General features: G+C 53.0%; 2 protein-coding genes across 16 annotated transcripts in view; one reads left to right on the top strand and one right to left on the bottom strand.

Moving 5' to 3' along the window:
• Slc12a3 (solute carrier family 12 member 3) overlaps positions 1-19,186 on the top strand; it is a 53,415-nt gene that overhangs the window by 16,543 nt on the left and 17,686 nt on the right. For all 4 annotated transcript variants that reach the window (XM_063278264.1, XM_063278266.1, XM_063278265.1 and 1 more), the window contains exons 3-18: positions 1,005-1,080; positions 2,642-2,737; positions 2,948-3,087; positions 3,418-3,528; positions 4,424-4,535; positions 4,735-4,865; positions 10,104-10,188; positions 11,113-11,267; positions 11,412-11,519; positions 11,803-11,926; positions 13,619-13,720; positions 14,447-14,602; positions 15,203-15,302; positions 16,096-16,207; positions 16,762-16,902; positions 18,609-18,715. In XM_063278264.1, the coding sequence (XP_063134334.1) occupies positions 1,005-1,080; positions 2,642-2,737; positions 2,948-3,087; positions 3,418-3,528; positions 4,424-4,535; positions 4,735-4,865; positions 10,104-10,188; positions 11,113-11,267; positions 11,412-11,519; positions 11,803-11,926; positions 13,619-13,720; positions 14,447-14,602; positions 15,203-15,302; positions 16,096-16,207; positions 16,762-16,902; positions 18,609-18,715 (1,856 nt within the window). The remainder of the gene's footprint in view (positions 1-1,004; positions 1,081-2,641; positions 2,738-2,947; positions 3,088-3,417; positions 3,529-4,423; positions 4,536-4,734; positions 4,866-10,103; positions 10,189-11,112; positions 11,268-11,411; positions 11,520-11,802; positions 11,927-13,618; positions 13,721-14,446; positions 14,603-15,202; positions 15,303-16,095; positions 16,208-16,761; positions 16,903-18,608; positions 18,716-19,186) is intronic.
• The window catches only part of LOC120098571 (uncharacterized), a 29,669-nt gene continuing 16,367 nt past the window's right edge, over positions 5,885-19,186 (bottom strand). The window contains exons 1-4 of one of the 12 annotated variants that reach the window (XM_063278895.1): positions 13,718-14,488; positions 10,167-10,421; positions 9,921-10,001; positions 5,885-9,308 (exon numbers count right to left, since the gene is read on the bottom strand). In XM_063278895.1, coding sequence (XP_063134965.1) covers positions 6,610-7,629 — 1,020 coding nt within the window. In that variant the 5' untranslated portion in view covers positions 7,630-9,308; positions 9,921-10,001; positions 10,167-10,421; positions 13,718-14,488 and the 3' untranslated portion in view covers positions 5,885-6,609. Of the gene's footprint in view, positions 10,422-13,717; positions 14,489-14,531; positions 14,589-19,186 lie in introns of those variants that run through there. The other 11 variants (XM_063278898.1, XM_063278897.1, XM_063278899.1 and 8 more) reach the window with 11 other exon arrangements.

The raw sequence follows: 19,186 nt of genomic DNA, 5'->3' as shown, positions 1-19,186 counted from the left end.
GCTTCCCACACTTCTTACGTGCTCTTGGCCAAGACCCAACCATGGGAAGATCTCTGCTCACTAATGTGTCCTTAGGGCAGTTACTTAGCCACTGGCAGCCTCAGTTTTCTCACCTGTAACCTCCAGCATTAAAATAGTTACTATGTGTGAAAATTCTTGAATCAACGCCTGCTAGGGGGTTATTAGAAGAAATTCCACATAGGGCCACTAGAGGGCAGCACGAACATACAAATCTACAATTCCTCCCCCTCCACTCCCATACCATACCTACTGGGAGACGGGTGTTAGCTGTAGTAGGAAGCCTACGCCAGCCTTCAGGAAGCAAAGAGTCAAGTGGCCTTGACCTTGAAAGACAATATCGGGTTTTACAAAAATGATGGGATGGAGTGCAGGGGAAACCAGAACCAGAGCCTTCATCTCCCGGGGGCTTTGCAATCAGAGTAGCAACAGCCCTGATCTGTGTTAGCCGGAACCAGGCACCCTCTGATTTTCATCTCAGCCCCAGAAATCTCCTGAGTGTGAAAGTCAAATGTCCCTACCTGGCCCTACCTGGCCCTAGTAGTTGGCAAGGCCAAAGTCCATATCAGGCCCTCCTACTTGGAATTTCAGCCCCTCTGGCTTTGTCTTTAATATGGAAGCAACCTGAGGTTTGATTTCTGCTCTATGTGGGGTGCTGGCTTCAGCTGGCTTTTGCTGATGCTTCCAGAACGCCATGCCCAGGGCCAATAGCTGCTCAAGGCAATGGCTGGGATCTGGCAGATATACAGTCTTGGGCTTGGACCAGGGAGAGTGATGAGAAGGCTAAAGCCCATCCCCAGACCTCCATGGCAGAGTGGGAGCAGATGAAAATTGTCCTCCCATTTCTCCCCCAAGCCAGGCAGGCTGATCCCATGGGAGGGAAAGCCCAAGAAGCATCGGGTGTCCCCTAGACCTGGGAACAAGCACATGAGGGTTTGGCCTTGAGTCTGGCCCTCAGGAAGCCTCTAACTCCGCTCTCCTACCAGATCCGATGCATGCTCAACATATGGGGTGTGATCCTCTATCTGCGGCTGCCCTGGATTACGGCGCAGGCGGGCATTGGTGAGTGCCAGTCACCTCAAGGAGAAGGGAAAGCACATGTGCTTGAGTTCTGGGTCAAACCCCTTGGGCTGTAGAGACTCCAGGCTAGACCTGCTCCTCCCCAGCACACCTGGGATGGCAGCAGCCACCGGTGAGGGTGGAGCAGAAGAGAACATCGGATGCAGAGTCAGCCGTGTCAGGGTACCTCGGTGAGCCAACTTCTAGTGCAGAGTGTTTGTGTCAGAGCTGAAAAGAGCAGGGTTCAGATGCTGGGTATCTTTGAGTCCCTAACCTTCTCTGAGCCTCGGTTTCCTGGTGGGTAAAATGGGTTGACAACAGTACCCGCCTACAGGGCTACAAGGCGCTGGGAAGCAACACAGGCATGGCTTTCTTCCTATTGTCAAAGTGGCTGCCGTCCTTTCCACGACCGGAAACTATTCCAACATGGGCACACGAACTTCCTGTTAGTCAGCTCACCAAGGAAGGTAGACAGACCAACCTTAACTGAGTAGGGCAAGGTGCGTGTGTGTGCATGCGTGCATGCGTGTTCAAACATGCTCATGTGTATCTTTGTACTTGAACCTGTAGAAGCCAGAGAAAGCCTCAGGCATCTACCTCAGGAGCCATCAGTCTCCTTTGAGACGGATCACTGGCCCAGATCTCACTAATTAAGCCAGCAAGCCCCAGGGATCTTCCGATTTCTACCTCCCCAATATGGGCCTTGCAGGTGCATGCCACCAGGCCTTGACCTTTTTTTTTTTTTTTTTTTTTTTTTTGGTTCTTTTTTTTTTCGGAGCTGGGGACCGAACCCAGGGCCTTGCGCTTCCTAGGCAAGCGCTCTACCACTGAGCTAAATCCCCAACCCCAGGCCTTGACTTTTGTGCAGGCTGTGGAGACCAAACTCACATTCTCGCTCTTGCAAGCCAAGCACTTTACTGTACCTGGCTAACTCCCAGGTTCCCTGGCTTTTGTTTTCATTTTGAGATGGAGTCTGGTCTATCCCAGGTCTCAAACTCACTATGTAACAACCAAGGATGACCTTAGAGTTCTAGCTACCAGGATTTCTAGCTACTAGGATTAAAGGTGTGTGCCGCCATGCCTGGATTATGGGGTACTGGGGCTCAAACCCGGTCCTTGTGCTGGGCAGGCACTCTCCCAACTGAGCTACATCCCCAGTCCTTATTTTCAGAGGGTTTTGTGGGGGCTGCTGTTGTTTGAAGCAGGCTCTCTGTCTCTCTAAGTAAACTTGGCTGTCTTAGAACTTGCTCTGTCGATCAGAGATATCCATCTGCCTCCGCCGTGTGAATGCTGGGATTAAAGACCCGTGACATCATGCCTGGCTCCTCCTTTCTGCTTTGACCCAGGGCCTCTCTCTCTATTGCCCAGGCTGGCCTTGAACTCTCTACCTCCCAAATGCTGGGGTGACAGGCCTGCACTTCAGCCTCTGGTGACAAACTGAGACTCAGAGAAAGGGACTTGGGTCGCATGGGGATTTAGGGGACAGACTCAGGTTTCTCCATGGGTTCTCGCCTGAGACTTGTGCTGATTGAGTTTTGGGGTGCTCCCATTCACCCCCACACAGTCCTGACCTGGCTCATCATCCTGCTGTCAGTCATGGTGACATCTATCACCGGCCTCTCTATCTCGGCCATCTCCACCAATGGCAAGGTCAAGTCGGGTGAGTTCTGGGGCCAGCGTTCCCTGGACTCCATGCTTTCTGAGCTGCCATCCCACCCCTGGTGTACCCCATCATACCCACCTTGCTTCAGATGGGGTCTTGTGGGGGCTCTCTACCTCTCAAAGCGGTCTGGATTACCCACCCTGTGGCCCTCGGTCCTGCCCCCTGCAGAACATGGCTTCTTCTCTGGCCCCCTGCTCTGCCCACTAGGTGGTACCTATTTCCTAATTTCTCGGAGTCTGGGACCTGAGCTGGGGGGCTCCATTGGCCTCATCTTCGCCTTTGCCAATGCCGTGGGTGTGGCCATGCACACTGTGGGCTTTGCAGAGACCGTACGAGACCTACTTCAGGTGAGGGGCCAGGCGTGGGGTGGAGGGAGCGGGACCACCTCCCCACACTGCTCCTCACGCAGGCCTTCCTCCCCCAGCCTAATCTTTCCCACCATTGACCAAAGCTGTGTCTGGTCACTTTGACAGTAAAAGTCTCATAAGTATAGACCATCCTCACAAGATCCCCTTTAGGGTACATGCTGCCTTTGGGCCATGTTGTCCCTGCCCATACAGTAGTTCTCTGGGGCAGGGGTGAGGTATCCTCTCAGGGTATGCCCTAAGTGAAGTGAGAGTGGGGGTCTGGAGGAATAGAGGGGGAGACTGGACACACAGCGGGTCTGCTCCCCACAGGAGAACGGCACACCCATTGTAGACCCCATCAATGACATCCGCATCATCGGTGTGGTCACGGTCACTGTGCTGCTGGCCATCTCGCTGGCTGGGATGGAGTGGGAGTCCAAGGTGAGGTGGATATGCTGGGAGTGAGGAGGTGGGCCTGGTTTTGCCCCTTCTAAGTGTGCCAACTAGGATTGAAGTGTGGCTTCTAGGACAAATAAACAAACAAACAAAAACCCTAAGACAGACTTTGTTCTATTTCCTGTAACTCTCCCAAGGATGTGGTGTAGGGCTAGCATGGTGGTTTCCATGGAGCAGGGGAGAGGTATGAAGACGCCTTCCATCCCGTGACCTTTCCAGCCCTGAGTGCGGTCCTTATTGACCTGGTTCACAATGGCTGCCATCCTGACACCTGTGGTCCAGGCAGAGAGAGACTGGGGAGAGTGAAAGAAAAGAAAGGAATTCTCTATCCATGCTTTTAGGTTAAGCCAAAAGTTGTGCACATTGCTCCTGCTCACACCCCATTGGCCAGAACCTGCTCTTGTAGCTTGCGAAGCTGCAGAGAGAGGCAAGACAATGTGCTCTCCAATCCTGCAAAATCCTGTATCCAGCCAAACCTCAGAGGTTTTGTATCACCGAACAAAAGAATCGCTGAGCTATAAGCCAGCGGGCTGGACCAGAAGGGAGCCTTTGACTTGGGAGGGGCCTGGCCTGTGTGCCTCGCTTCTCCATGTTGTCCTCCTGGCTCTGGTCTCCAGGTGGTTCTTCACTAGCCTTCCCCTTGCAAGCGTCTGCTGCTGGGAACTACTACTCCAGACCGCCTTGCTCATGGAGCCCCCAACCTGACCCCATCATGCCTCCTGCTTCTAGTCGCAGGCCAACTTGTTCACTGTCAACGTCCCTGACTCCTTGCAGCCTGACTGAGATGAGGACACAGTCACGTGGTTAACAGAGTCAGGGACCACACAGCCCCCCAGAAGGCTGGAGCCGCCATCTGACCTCCCGTGTCCTTTTACTCCAGGCCCAGGTGCTGTTCTTTCTTGTCATCATGGTCTCTTTTGCCAACTACCTGGTGGGCACGCTGATCCCAGCATCTAAGGACAAAGCCTCCAAAGGTTTCTACAGCTACCATGGTACGTGAGGCCGGTGGCCCCACAGTGGCTCTGTGGATGGGGACAGTCGGGCTGTGTATTTGACTCCTTAAATGGGCACAAGAGGCCAGGATCTCCTCCCATGGCCACAGGCTTCCAGGGATCCTACTGCTGTCTGGCTGGACCATATTAGATGGCCAAGCCCTGAGGGTAGCTCTGACTTAGGCATTGGTTTTTCCAGGGGACATTTTTGTTCAGAACCTGGTACCCGACTGGAGAGGCATCGATGGTAGCTTCTTCGGGATGTTCTCCATCTTCTTCCCTTCAGCCACAGGCATTCTGGCAGGGGCCAACATCTCTGGGGACCTCAAGGTAAGCAGAGGCTGTCCTAACTGTCTGGTACCACAGAGGACCCGCATCCTGGAACCCTGGTATCATTCCCAGGTGCCCCCCAGCTCTGCTCTGAAGACTGACTTACTCGCTCATGACAGGCCTTTTGCCTAAGAGACCTAATCCGCCCTGCTCTGTTCTTGTTACTTTGCAAAGTTCTGTGCCTCTTTCAAATCCCTCCTGCAAGGGCTCTGGCTGGCCTTCCGCCCACCATGGTGTGTTCCCAGCATGAGAGGTCAGCCCAGTGTCTCTGGCTCTGTCTCCAGCTTAGCGTCGGACACGAGCAAGGTGCTTGGTGTGTTTGTTGAATGAATGGTAGTGAGTAGAGTCAAAGCAGCAATGCAAAGTGCTGTGCGGTGGGAGTGAGAAGAGAAGGAGTAGCAGATCTTCTGGGTGGGAGTGGGCCCAGAGCCAGACGCCAAAGAGCTGGGGGTGTGCCAGACAGTAGGCCCAAAATGGTATTGTGTTGAGCTCTTACTTTAGACTCCCTCCCCATTGAAGGTGTCGCGCTTCTCGCAGAATTAAGAATTGGGCACCATGGGCATGGAGGGTACAGTGGGTGCAGTGGATGTGGTGGGCACAGTGGGTATGGTGGCATAGGCTTGGAATCCCAGGACTCATAAAGTTGAGAGGGGAGGATCAGGAAAGGCGAAGATCATTCTTTACTACACAATGAGTTCAGAGCCAGTCTGGGCTCTGTGAGGCACCATTTTTTGTTTGTTTGTTTGTTTGTTTGTTTGTTTTGCCAAAACAAACCAAGAGCAAACCCAGTGTCCTGGAGGCAATGAAGAAAGCGACCCACTCAGCTTGCTAAGCTAGAGCTTCCTATTGAGAAAGCCTGGAGGGCAGGACGTTTACCTAACACACTCGAGAGAGCAGCTGGCAGAAGGCCTTCAGCTTGACCCTCTTCAAGCCCTGTTAAGCGTCATTGTCTTGGTAGGGTTTTACTGCTGTGAACAGACACCAAGACCAATACAACTCTTTTTTTTTTAAAGGTGTATTTATTTTATGTATGTGAGTACACCATCACTCTCTTCAGAGACCAGCAGAGAGTCAAATCTCATTACAGATGGTTGTGAGCCACCATGTGGTTGCTGGGAATTGAACTCAGGACCTCTGGAAGGGCAGTCAGTGCTCTTAACCGCTGAGCCATCTCTCCAACTCCCCAAGACAACTCTTATAAGGACAACATTTAATTGGGACTGGTTTACAGGATCAGAGGTTCAGTTCATTATCATCAAAGCAGGATCATGACAGCATCCAGGCAGGCATGGTGCAGGGGGAGCTGAGGGTTCTACATCTTCATCTGAAGGCTGCTAGGAGAAGACTGGCTTCCAGGGAACTAGGGTCTTAAAGCCCATGCCACAACGACACACCTTCTCCAACAAGGCCATACCTCCTAATAGTGCCACTCCCGGGGACAAGCACATACAAACCATGACAGTCATCAAGCTTCTCTCCCCAGTGCCCAGCATCAGGGCCAGAAGCTATCCAAGAGCCTGGTATGGTGGCGTGCAGTGCCCTCTGTCCTCAGGCCTTAAGTTGGCTCTTGGACTTGGCTCCGCCCTTCCTGTGGGACTCTTGAGCAATCTCTGTAAGCCTCAGCTTCCTCAGCTGTGAAGTGAGCCTCATACAGCAGGTGTGGACTCGGAGGGCTGATTCTTGTTAAGCACTTAGAGCAGAGACTGTGAGAGCAGGGAGGGCTGTCATCTGTGCCCTGTTCTTATCACGCAAGCCCAGAACCAGAGGCGTGACAATGACCACGCAACGGTGAGGGGCCACACAGTGAAAGCTTAGAGAGGTCCCACTTAACGCTATTTGAAAAACGATTACTATGTGTGCATGGTGTGCATGTATGAGTGCAGATGTGCACATGTGCGTAGTGTACAGGTATAAGTGCAGATGGGCACATGTGCGTGGTGTGCATGTATGAGTGCAGATGGGCACATGTGCGTGGTGTACAGGTATGAGTGCAGATGGGCACATGTGCGTGGTGTGCATGTATGAGTGCAGGTGTGCACATGTGTGTGGTGTACAGGTATAAGTGCAGATGGGCACATGTGCGTGGTGTGCATGTATGAGTGCAGATGGGTACATGTGCGTGGTGTGCATGTATGAGTGCAGATGGGCACATGTGCGTGGTGTACAGGTATGAGTGCAGATGTGCACATGTGCGTGGTGTGCATGTATGAGTGCAGATGGGCACATGTGCGTGGTGTACAGGTATGAGTGCAGATGGGCACATGTGCGAGGTGTGCATGTATGAGTGCAGGTGTGCACATGTGTGTGGTGTACAGGTATGAGTGCAGGTGTGTATATGTGCGTAGTGTACAGGTATAAGTGCAGATGGGCACATGTGCGTGGTGTGCATGTATGAGTGCAGATGTACACATGTGTGTGGTGTACAGGTATAAGTGCAGATGGACACATGTGCGTGGTGTGCATGTATGGGTGCAGATGTGCACATGTGCGTAGTGTACAGGTATGAGTGCAGATGGGCACATGTGCGTAGTGTACAGGTATAAGTGCAGATGGGCACATGTGCGTGGTGTGCATGTATGAGTGCAGGTGTGCACATGTGTGTGGTGTGCATGTATGAGTGCAGATGGGCACATGTGCGTGGTGTGCATGTATGAGTGCAGATGTGCACATGTGTGTGGTGTACAGGTATAAGTGCAGATGGGCACATGCCACAACACACGGATACAGAGGTGGGAAGATAACTTCTAGGAATTTGTTTTCCCATTCCTTCACGGGATCTGGGAATCAAACTCAGGTTATTAGGGTCAGTACAAGCGCTCTACCCACTGAGCTGTATCACTGACCCCATTTTATAGGCCTTCGCATATTTTGTGTACATATGATGTGTGGGGCTCATACGTGTAAACTTAAGGAAGGTATCTGTAATAGAATTCAGGGGATGACCTTGGGCGGCCCTGTCTACCTCCCACCTTGTTTGAGACAGGGCTGCTTCACTGTCTACTCTGGCACACACCGGGCTAGCTGGCTCATAAGCTGGAACTTCTCTCGTCCCTGACTCCCATCTGGCCGTGGGAGCCCTAGGATTACAGATGCGAGCTTCCGTGCTGAGCTCTGTGTGGGTTCTGCAGATCGGAGCCCATATAACACTGAGCTGCCCAGGAATGCAGAGAGCATGGCATGGTCCGTCCCCATCCACACCATTTATGAGCCCATTTCACCAGGTGGGGAAACTGAGTCTCAGAGATGCCGGGGGGCCTCCCAGAACACCTGGCTAGGAAGAGATGGGCTAGATTTGCGAGCCACCCTCAGACCAAGATAGGGGTGCAAGTAGAGGCTGAGGGCTAGATGTTCTCCCTGTGGCTACATGGTCCCCACAAACCAGAGGCCTTTAAATCTACATCTCCCTGCTCAGGAGACTGGAAACCTCAGAGAAGGCATTGACAACTATGCCCCTCTAAAAGTCTGGGGATGGTCCTTTCTAGCTTTGTCCTAGCTGTGTGGCATCCTGACAATGCCGCCCTGAACTGGCGGTCATTTTAACCTGTCATTCTAACAATGGGGGACATCTTTATGCTCCTTCTTCTAATAGGACACCAGTCATCAGCTGAGGCTCCCTCTAATCCAGCATGTAGCGTGACCAGCTGTGATTGGGTCTGGGAACCCTGACTAGGGTCAGCGAGGGAACAAAGGAAGGACAGACACATGGACAGGGACACTGGAGTCTGGGTCCAATGGAGCACACACCTCCTACCGCCAGCCACCAGAATCTCTCCACTGCATATTTAAGTCCAGCACAGGGGAGAGGTTACTAGCTTGGTAGGAAGTCTCTGTAGGTGAGAATCTCAGGCTGTAGGCATCCCAGAGGAGGGAGAAGCTTCAGACGCTACCGGTCTTTGTATACACGAGTCACTCACTTAGACTCCCAAGTAAAGCTTTGTCACCAGGGTAAGGCTCTGTCACTCTCTTGGGGCTAAGGCCTCGGAGTCCTTGACACAGTCACTCAAGATTTCAGTCACTCAGGGAGTCCCTGCTCCCTTTAAGAATGACCTCATCTCTACTTACCCCTCCAATGACGTCTTTTCAAATAAGGGCGTGTTCTGAGGTTCTGGGTGGAGGTGTATAGAGGAGGTCAGAGAACGCTCAGTACAGCACAGCACAGCACAGCTCAGGCCTGAGAAACCCTCTGGAGTGAGAAACCCCAACAGTTCCACACTTAGTGGCTATGGCCTTTTGGAATTGGGGCCAGGACCTCACTGCACACAACTCAGATCACTGAGCATCGCTAGCAAGGCTAGGGTCATAGGATCCCCAGACAGAGACCCCGGCAGATTCAGGTCTCCCCAGGTTGCAGCCTCCTTCCACTGTGGGGCTCTGCTTTTATCCCTCTCCAGTCTGTTAACCTTCGTTTCACACTGTGATCTGTCTGCTGGGCTTCCCGGGGCACTGGAAGGTTTGCAGACAGTTAGTTCATGGCAGACTTGGCCTTCCCCCTGGGTTGGGTCTGGGCCTCAGGAGTGGAGCAGTCATTGAGGTTGCTGAGGAAAAGTAGCCTGTGCGGCTGGGCAGGAACCAGCTCCCGGGGTCTGAGGCTGTGGGTCTGTGGGTCAGGACTGCACCTGAAGCTCTGTAAAGCCGTCCTCCTCACATCCCACCACCCTCAATTCCTCACTAGCTGGGTGGGATTGTACAGGCCATATCTCGGGAAATTGTGTTTGAGAGAGCGCAGGGGAGGAGAAGGCTATGATCTGTGGGGGTGGGCGTAGGGAGTGGGAAATGGGCGTCGTGACAGTTGGGAAAAATCTTTCTCAGAGCAGGAGAATGCTTGGGGGGATGTCTTCTGACTCGGAGAGCCAGACTAAAAGCTAATGGTGATTTTCTGTGGCACATAGAGCTAGGCAAAGAGCGTCTGGGCCCTGGCTTCATTTCTAGCTGAAGCCAGCTGCCGCGGGTGAGTCTGAGATGGAGAGCCAGCATGAGCTCCCCTCCCCCCACAACCACCAGTGAGCCCTAACATGGGTCCTCTGGGTGTAATACGGCGCTGATAAGGTTTCTCACCTTCAACCCTGGGATCCCAGAGTGACGGCCATCTTGTAGGTCCTCAGTGGTGGACCCTCTTCTTCCAGGGCTGGACAGATTCTGAGGGTCCAAGGTCAGGGTCTGCTGCTCACCCCACCAAGGCACTGAGGCCCAAGGGGATCCATCCCACAGGCTGCCTGATAATACCATGCCCTCCCCCAGGACCCTGCTGTCGCTATTCCCAAGGGAACACTCATGGCCATTTTCTGGACCACCATTTCCTACCTTGCCATCTCGGCCACCATCGGTGAGTAGCCAGCAGAGCACGGATGGGGAGAACGAGAAGAGTGGCTCCGCCCCATAGTGGGGCTGGAGGAGTCTGCAATGTGGACTTGGCTTCTAACTGTGAGAGCTCTGTGGGGCAGCCCTTGAACCCTGCTTCTGGGGCACCCGTTACCTCTACAGTGACAGAGCATCTTCTTGGTGAGGGAGGCCAGACCAGGTTCCTCTGATACCTCAAGACATTGCTTTTCCAGATCCCTGTGTGAAGACCGTGCACAGTGTTTAATGATCACGTTTAATCTGGGCACTACCATTGCCTTCGTCCTAGAGAAGAAACCCAGGGCTCTGAGGGGTAGAATCTCTGGGTACTCTTGTTTCCAGGTGGCCAGGGGACTCGAACATTCTCATGGGCACTCGGGGCTTAAGAGTCGGGTCTCTGCTTTAAGGACACAGAGCACAGCACTTCAGCTCTCCCAGCCTTGGGTTAAACAAAAATAAGGATATTGCCTTGCTCAGATTGTCAGGTACCCCCCAAATACCTCCATAGCTGCTGTCATTGATACTGTCACATGATAAGCTGGCCTGTATACAGTATCTCAACTTCTGTAGAGGTGGCCAGTCTTTGGGGATAGGGGAGAGGGTAAAGCAAAGGACACACACACACGAACACACACACATACATACACGAATGCATACACACACAGAGATATGCACACACACACATGCATGCACACATGCACACACGCACATACACATGCACGCACACACACATGCACACACATGCACATGCACACACACACATACACACACATGCATGCACACACGCACACACACATGCACACGCACACACACATGCACATGCACACACATGCACACACACACGCACGCACGCACGCACGCACATGCACACGCAATGCACACACATCTCAACACACCTTCCTCCTTTCAGGGTCCTGTGTGGTGAGGGATGCCTCTGGGGACGTGAACGACACCGTAACTCCTGGCCCAGGCCTCTGTGAAGGGCTAGCCTGCGGTTATGGCTGGAACTTCACGGAATGCTCCCAGCAGCACAGCTGCCGCTATGGCCTCATCAACTACTACCAGGTATAAGCGGTGGACCTGGCTGAGGGACACCCAAGTCCAGAGAGGTAGGGGAGAGTGTGGGGGTTGAAATGTCAGGACCACAGCCTGCTTTGGGGAAGGGATACCCAATGGTGTTTCTAGTTCAGCACCCCCACATTCCCACAGACCATGAGCATGGTGTCTGCCTTCGCACCCCTGATCACAGCCGGCATCTTTGGGGCCACCCTGTCCTCGGCCTTGGCCTGTCTTGTCTCAGCTGCCAAGGTCTTCCAGGTGAGGTTGCGGAAAGGGGCTGCTGGGGTTCTGGCTGGGAAGAGCTGAGAAGGGTCCCTGGCTACTGTGAAGTGGGTCATGTGATATGGGTCTGGGTGGAAGGGAAGGAAAACGGGCTCGCAAACTCTTAAAGGAAGTAGCCCTGTCTCCATGGTGAGGAGAGGGCTGGGTTTTACCGTTCTCAGAAATGAAAAGCTGCCGAGGTCAAGGGCACGGTTGGCCCTGGGAAGGGCAAAGGGGTGGGTCCTGGCTAGGGTTTGAGTGTGGCGTTCACTGTCTACAGTGCCTGTGCGAAGACCAGCTGTACCCTCTGATTGGCTTCTTTGGCAAGGGCTATGGGAAGAACAAGGAACCTGTGCGTGGCTACTTGCTGGCCTACGCCATCGCGGTGGCCTTCATCATCATTGGTAAGAGGCTCCTTTTCCTGCCCCCTGTGAAGGTCCTAGGACCTGCTCCCCTTACCCTGTGTCACCGGGCACTTGGCGAACAGCACTTATTTGGTGTTGGGGCCAGGCACAAACTAAACACTTGTTTTACTATCGAGGCACATCCCGGTCCCGGTACATAAACGTTTGTGTGGGCGAGGCCCAGCCTGGAAGGCCACACAATCCTTTCCACCTCCAGACAGGGTGGCCCACACCAAGCCATGCCAGGGAGTGTTGTTAGGAGGAAACTTCAGTGCCTTTCCTGCTTCTGCATTCCAGTGTCCTGACAGCTGGGCCGTAACCCCGCCCCCAGGACACCGTTGGAGGTGGGCCAACCTGATATAATTGGCTAGCACAGTCATTACCTTTGCGCATGCGTAAACTAGACAAAGCCAGCCTCTCACCCAAATAATAGGTAGGCTGGCCTCTGCTGGCTTTGCCATGCTCCTGCTGTATGACTGTCATTTCTCTGAGCCACGGTTTGTTCTGCTGCAGAGTAAGGGGCAGTGCATGGATTGTAAGCCACAGATGGGCAGAAAGAGAGTCCATATCAGGGCACAACCCCATACAGACGCACACATCCAATATATCCTGGTTAATTCAGTCAAGGAAGCAGAATTCGAAAAAGAGAAGCAACCACCCTATGACGTGACATCCCCTGCCCGGCTCCCTATGCAGAAGTGGGGCGTATGGTCTGTGGAAAGTCCCACCCCCACCCCTATTCCCCACTCTCCACCCCCTCTCCCAAAGGTACCTTCTTGTTAGAGCCAGATCCCTGCAGCTCCGGCTGGTCCCGTTAGTCATCCAGCCATGAGACTTGCCCCTAGTAGTCTGGTTGCTATCACCCAAAGGAAGATTCTAGATACTAGATCCTGCATTGTATGAAGTGTCTCGCCTGGGAAGCAGAGAAGTCTCGTCGTCCGGCCTTCTCGAGAGCCACCCTGTCTCCTTAGAGCTGTAGGTTTCTGGGTGGTACCTTTGGGCTGATGATTCTGACTTAGCCAAGCTGAGGACCATGACCCTAAGTACTCAAGGGAACCTAATAAGGTTCTGTGCAGAAATACTTGTCCCCAAAGAGCTGCTTGTCTTTCTTTTGGGCTCCCCAGAAAGACCCTAAGCTGGACATGCACATGTTTATGTGAGTGTACTACAGCCAGCGAGTCAGGGAAGAGGAAGGACCACTGTGGACAGGACTGGGAGATGCTCTCAGGGGTCATGGGTCACACTGACAAATGTATTCCTTTTATTTGAGGCCAAAACTGTCATGGCTACTGCCCTTGGTCACCCAGTAGCCTGAAAATGTCCATCCCCCTGTCTTCCACCTTCTAAATATTTTTATACATTTGTTATGGGGCAGGGGGAACATATGAGGGTCAGAGGACAGCTTTCGGGAGTCCACTCCTTCCAGCGCTTGTGTGATGGCTCAGGCCAGCAGGCCTTGATGGGGAGTGGCGTTACCTGCCTGCTCCCTCTATCTTAAAAACTGACGCTTAGGTTTTCTAAGACACTGACCCTCGGGAACCTCACGGGGCAAAGGACTCGCTTCCCAGATGAGAAGGTTGAGTTGACTGAGCATCCAGGCCTGGCGGCGCTAGGGGCCAACCTGTGAGTGCGCGCCAGGCAGCTCCTGGGAGGAGCCCAACATGTTGCCCCTCTCTCCCTGGGTCTCTGAAGCTGAGCTCAACACCATCGCTCCCATCATTTCTAACTTCTTCCTCTGCTCCTACGCCCTCATCAACTTCAGCTGCTTCCATGCCTCCATCACCAACTCACCTGGTGAGCAGACCCCTGTTCCAACCACAGGAAGAGGGGGGGAGGAGCTGCGGGTGGAAAGGAGGAGGAGACCTGGGCCAGAAAGGGATGAATTTCCCAGTAGCAGAAGATGTAGCTGTTTGTGCACAGATCACCGCTAGGGGCGCTGTTCATCCTGCAGCAATTTAACGGCATAGATTTGGGGTGGAGGCGATACTTCCGCGGCTGCTGCAAACTTTCTAGCAGATGGCAGTAGCGAGCAGAGGAATACTTTCGCCAATGAATCCTAGATCTTCGAAGGGCCTGTTATCCCAACACTTTTCATAAAGACCACAGTGTGCCTGGCACTCTAACAGATGCGTCATGGTACAGTGATCACTAGAAGTAGCCCTGACCTAGCAGAGAGCCAGGCAGAATTAAGTGTCTTTCCATCCCTTTAATCCCTTGGGTCCCATAAGACCCTTGGGATCTGGTACTGTTGCTGATGCTTGGGCTCTGTTTGATCAGGGCTGGATGTTCCCTTCCTGGTATAGCTTATCGCCATAGTGAAATAAATACCCAACAGGCAAGGTTGTGGTACTCCCTAGAGCCTCCCTACCCCACCCCGGGTGTTAAGCCTGGTGGGGCCCTAGGGGTAGTGGGTACAGGCCAGGACCACAGCACTGGCTGTGAAAGCATGGAGATTGCTGTAGCTCTGCGAGGGAGAAGGCTCCTGAGCATGCGCATGTGCACTGGCCTGGCCCCGCCCAGGATGGAGACCCTCCTTCCGATACTACAGCAAGTGGGCGGCGCTGTTTGGGGCAGTGATCTCCGTGGTCATCATGTTCCTGCTTACCTGGTGGGCAGCTCTCATTGCCATTGGAGTCGTTCTCTTCCTCCTGCTCTATGTGATCTACAAGAAGCCAGGTGGGTGGCCATCATTACCCTGGGGCTCAACTCCCTGCCTGGGCAGCCATGCAGCCAAGCCTGTCCTTCCTCCCAGCTGGTTCCTGGCCTTGGCCTCACCCCTAAGTGGGACTCAGGCTGGCCTCCACCGCAGCCTTCCTGAGCTTGGTGCTCAAAGGAACAAGCCCACTGAGAGCCAGTCTTCTACCGGATAGCGTGTACATACGGGGTAGGGTGACCATGAGTGAACTGCAAAGGTGGACACTGAGAAAGACAGTCTACCTGCATGTAGCAGTCCTGAACGGACTGCAGTCTGAGGGAGGTTACCCTAGAGCTCTACCTCTGAACGTGGCCTTCTGGATGGCCTCAGAGCTCTGCTTGTCGAATGGGTGTTCAACCCTTAGCTCCATGACCTTGAACTAGGTGACCATATATGTGGCCTTTGGCTTCAGACCTGCACTCATTAGGGACAGAGCTGCCGGCTGTCTATCCATCCACAGCTGTCTATCCATCCCGAGGTGCTCTGTGCCTAAGAAAGATGGACAGTACCTTTCCCCCAACCCCCAATTGACTGGTTGCTCCCTGCAGTTTTGAGTCTTGTTCTCGCCTCTCTTCCCGCAGAGGTAAACTGGGGCTCCTCAGTGCAGGCTGGCTCCTACAACCTGGCCCTGAGCTACTCCGTGGGCCTCAATGAGGTGGAAGACCACATCAAGAACTATCGGTGAGCAGGGCTTCCGGGCCAGCTGGGAGCCTGGAGCTAGCCATGGTTCTCTGCCCTGGTAGGTCCAGGACGGAAGAACCAGTCGGCCCTGCCAGGTAGGGACAAAGCGATAAGGGGTCCAAGTGTCCCAACTCCCACAGTGGAAGCCGAGCTGTCAGGGTCACATGGTCTGATTCCCGTGACACGATCGTGGGTTGGTGGCAGTGACAAGCCCTTCAAAGCTGAATGGTGAGGGAAGTCGCTCACCTTCTATCTTCCTCTCACCTGGCCGTAGTAGATTCAGTAAGATCTATGACTGTGACCCCCGATGCTCATGGCAAACCTCGGAGGGTCCTAACCTCAGACACAGAAGAGGACAAATGAAGTTTGGAGATGTTAACTACCTCTGTTTGCCCAGCCGGCAAATGAACCATGGAGTCTGGTTTGGATGGGCAGGAATGTTTAACTCGTGCTGCCTTTCAACACAAAGGTTCCGGCACCCGGCCAGAGTTTGTAAACAATGGCCTCCTTGTGACTGATCTGTACTCTGCTTTTGCCACGCTGGGTTTGGTGGGGGCAGAGGAAGTAGGTAGGCTGGTGCGTCTGATGGCCCAGGCAAGGACAGGGAAACAAAGTATCATACCTCAAAAAAAACCATGAAAGATCTCGTGTCACAGCTGGAAAAATGGGTCCCAGTGCACACAAGTCTCATCCAAAGCTATCAGGATTGAGGAATCCAGGAGCATATGCCTTTAGCACAAAGGCCCTAAAGGGTCTTTCCTGACACCTCTCGCTGTGTTCTTCCTTCTCCTAGCCCCCAGTGCCTGGTGCTTACAGGACCCCCCAACTTCCGCCCAGCTCTTGTGGACTTTGTGAGCACGTTTACCCAGAACCTAAGCCTGATGATCTGTGGCCACGTGCTCATTGTGAGTGCTCCTGGGGGCTTGGGAAGGACACCCTGTACTGTGGGGCGTGGGGTGTGGCCACGGGGCGTGGGGTGTGGCCACGTGCTCATTCTGAGTGCTCCTGGGGTGTTGGGAGGGACAACCTGTACCCTGAGGCACTGGGACCTGGATGTAGTATCTATCAAGGGATAGGAGGAACAGCGGAAATAGATCTAGCAGAGTCTGGCCAGGTCCTTCCTTCAAAACATGGTCTCATGGGGTTGGGGATTTAGCTCAGTGGTAGAGCGCTTGCCTAGCAAGCGCAAGGCCCTGGGTTCGGTCCCCAGCTCCGAAAAAAAAAAAAAAAAAAGAAAGAAAGAAAGAAAAGAAAACATGGTCTCATGAAGCCCAGGCTGGCTCAAGTTCACTGTGTAGTTAAGGCAGAGCACCCAAGTGCCACGTTTAGCTTCCATTCTTTACCTCCCATCTTCCGCTCTAATCAAGAACACCACTAGGTGCTTCTGAGGCTCAGGGGAGCCTCTAGGACACCAGAAGGACTGAGGACAGCCATGACACCACATGTTCCTCACCCACAGGCACCCGGCAAACAGAGAGTGCCGGAGCTCCGACTCATCGCCAGCGGACACACCAAGTGGCTGAACAAGAGGAAGATCAAGGCCTTCTACTCTGACGTCATAGCTGAGGACTTGCGCAGTGGCGTCCAGATTCTCATGCAGGTGTCCTAGCCAGGCTTCCTACGGGACTTAGCGAGGCAGCAAGCACGGCAGAGGCAGAGTGGGCTGACCCAGCTTAAGCTTCTTGACTGCAGTGGACGCCCCGCACTGGTTTACATCTCAAGCAGTGCAGGCTCAAGAGTGCCCAGGAGTCTTGGGAACTTGTGGGGACTTTGGGGCTTTGCCCAGATCCTGTTTCTGCTTTATTTTAGTTTAGTTAAATTTAGTTGTTTTGTTTTTTTTTCTTCTTTCTCTTTCAGTATCAGTATTGGGCCTTGAGCCTTAGGACCTTTTTACTAAACAAACAAACCAAAAAGTGACTGAGACTGAGTATCACTAAATTATCCGGGCTGGCCTTGAACTCGCTCTGCAGCCCAGGTGGGCTGTGACTTGCAAATCCTCCTGCCTCACCTTCCTAGTTAGCTCCCGTTTTATTTTATTTTATTTTTTTCAAATATAGTTTGCACTTAGCAAAGTAACAGATGTTTGCACATGTGGCCACCATACAGTGGTATATAGCCATTGCTCAGATTGACATCCAGATTGTTCTGCTGGCCAGTGAGTTCACTGCTCTATGTTTCTACGAGAAACATCAGAGAATCCTTTTCAATGGCTTTAGCTGTTTCTCAGCTTGAAAAAAAAATGTTGGAGGTCGCTCCAGAGTTTCCCAAAAAAAAAAAAAAAAAAGTTTTAGAAGAGGTAGAGAGAGGGACACAGTGAAGTGTGCACTTGGTGTTTGTTTTGTGGGTTTCCTGTTTCTCGTTTGAGACAGGTGATCACCAGTAACCACCATGCAGAGCGTGCTAGCTTTGGACTCACTGTGTTGCTTGGTGTGCCCCAAATTCCTCCAATTCATGCAAAGTATCTCCTTCTTAGCTTTGGGGGTTGGGGGCTGATACTTGGGGATCAAGTACAGGGTCTCCTGAGTGCTAGGCTAGGCAAGCACTCGGCACTCACTCCAGCACTGAGCAAAACCATCGTGTGCCCCCAGCTTCTTGGTAGTTATGACTATTGGCAAGTATACCATGCCCAGATAGATAGACTGACGTATATAAAGAGAGATATGTGAATTGGTTTTGAATTATATACCTTTAAATGATTAATTTCTTTTGGAGACAAGGTCTAACAGTGTGATCCCGGCTAACAGAAACTATCAGTGCAGATCCTCCCGTTAATCTGACTCACAGGGATCTGCCTCCTGTCTCTCCCCACGCCAAAATGGCTAATTTACTATATTGACTTCACTCCAAATATTTTAAAGAATTCTGATATGGAAGAGGGAGAAGGAGAGGGAGAGGCTAGGGGAAACAGAGGGAGGGAAGGAAGGAGGGAGAGAAGGAACGAGGGGGGAACTTGGGGGGAAGTGAAAGAGAAGACCCTGACAGGATGTGAACACCCGCACTTTGGAAGCAGAGGCAGGAAGATGAACAAAAGAGGGAGGGAGGGAAGAAAGGAGGAGAGACAGGGAGGAAGGGAGAATATTCAGACTGGGTGGCCCAAGAGTCCTGTAACTTGACATAAAACTCAAGTCTCACGCTTTCCGTACAGACAGAACCCTGAGCCCCTTGGAGCCTGGGTGGGAGGGGTGGCTGGGAGGGGCAAGAGCCCTTCCCTGGTCATTTGTCACAGGGCAGAGCCCCTGCTGATCCTAGAGTCTCGGGGGGCCAGGCCACTTTCTGACTTGACTCTTCTCCCTACCCCCCTCGAAGGCCTCGGGTCTGGGAAGAATGAAACCTAACATTCTGGTGGTTGGCTTCAAGAAGAACTGGCAGTCTGCCCACCCAGCCACACTGGAGGACTACATTGGCATCCTGCAGTGAGTGAGCATGCAGGGACAGCCTGTGAGCGGTGGGTTGGCAGCACAGGGACTTCCTGGGTAGAGGGAAGCCGAGCAGAGGCAGCGCGGAGACATCTGAGTCACTTGGCGAAGGCTGCGGTAGAACTAGCAGAGGGCGTCTTCCCCTTGACTTCCACAGACACCGAAGTCAGCAGGGATTTGGCAGCAGAGAGTGGAGCGGGCCAGGTGTGAGACTCTGGGGAGCACTGGGGACTGTGGCAAACTGGAGAAAGCACTGGCCAATCCGGGCTGCAGGAACTTTCAGTTTTTCAGAGGAGCCGAGAAGGGTGGTGGTTAAGGGAGAATCTTTGAAGGTTCACAGCTTTAAGGTAGGACATCAAGCAGAGTTGGGGAGAGAGACCTGAGAACAGTCCCAGAAGGCTTGAGCATTGACTCTCACCTCAGCACCTCCAGCTCTTGCCCTTCTGTGTGTAGGGAATGGCTGTCTAG

Source organism: Rattus norvegicus, chromosome 19 (genome assembly GCF_036323735.1).
Source record: "Rattus norvegicus strain BN/NHsdMcwi chromosome 19, GRCr8, whole genome shotgun sequence".
NCBI lineage: Eukaryota > Metazoa > Chordata > Mammalia > Rodentia > Muridae > Rattus > Rattus norvegicus.
The sequence above is the reverse complement of the archived record's forward strand: the minus strand, read 5'-3'. Positions and strand labels throughout refer to the sequence as shown.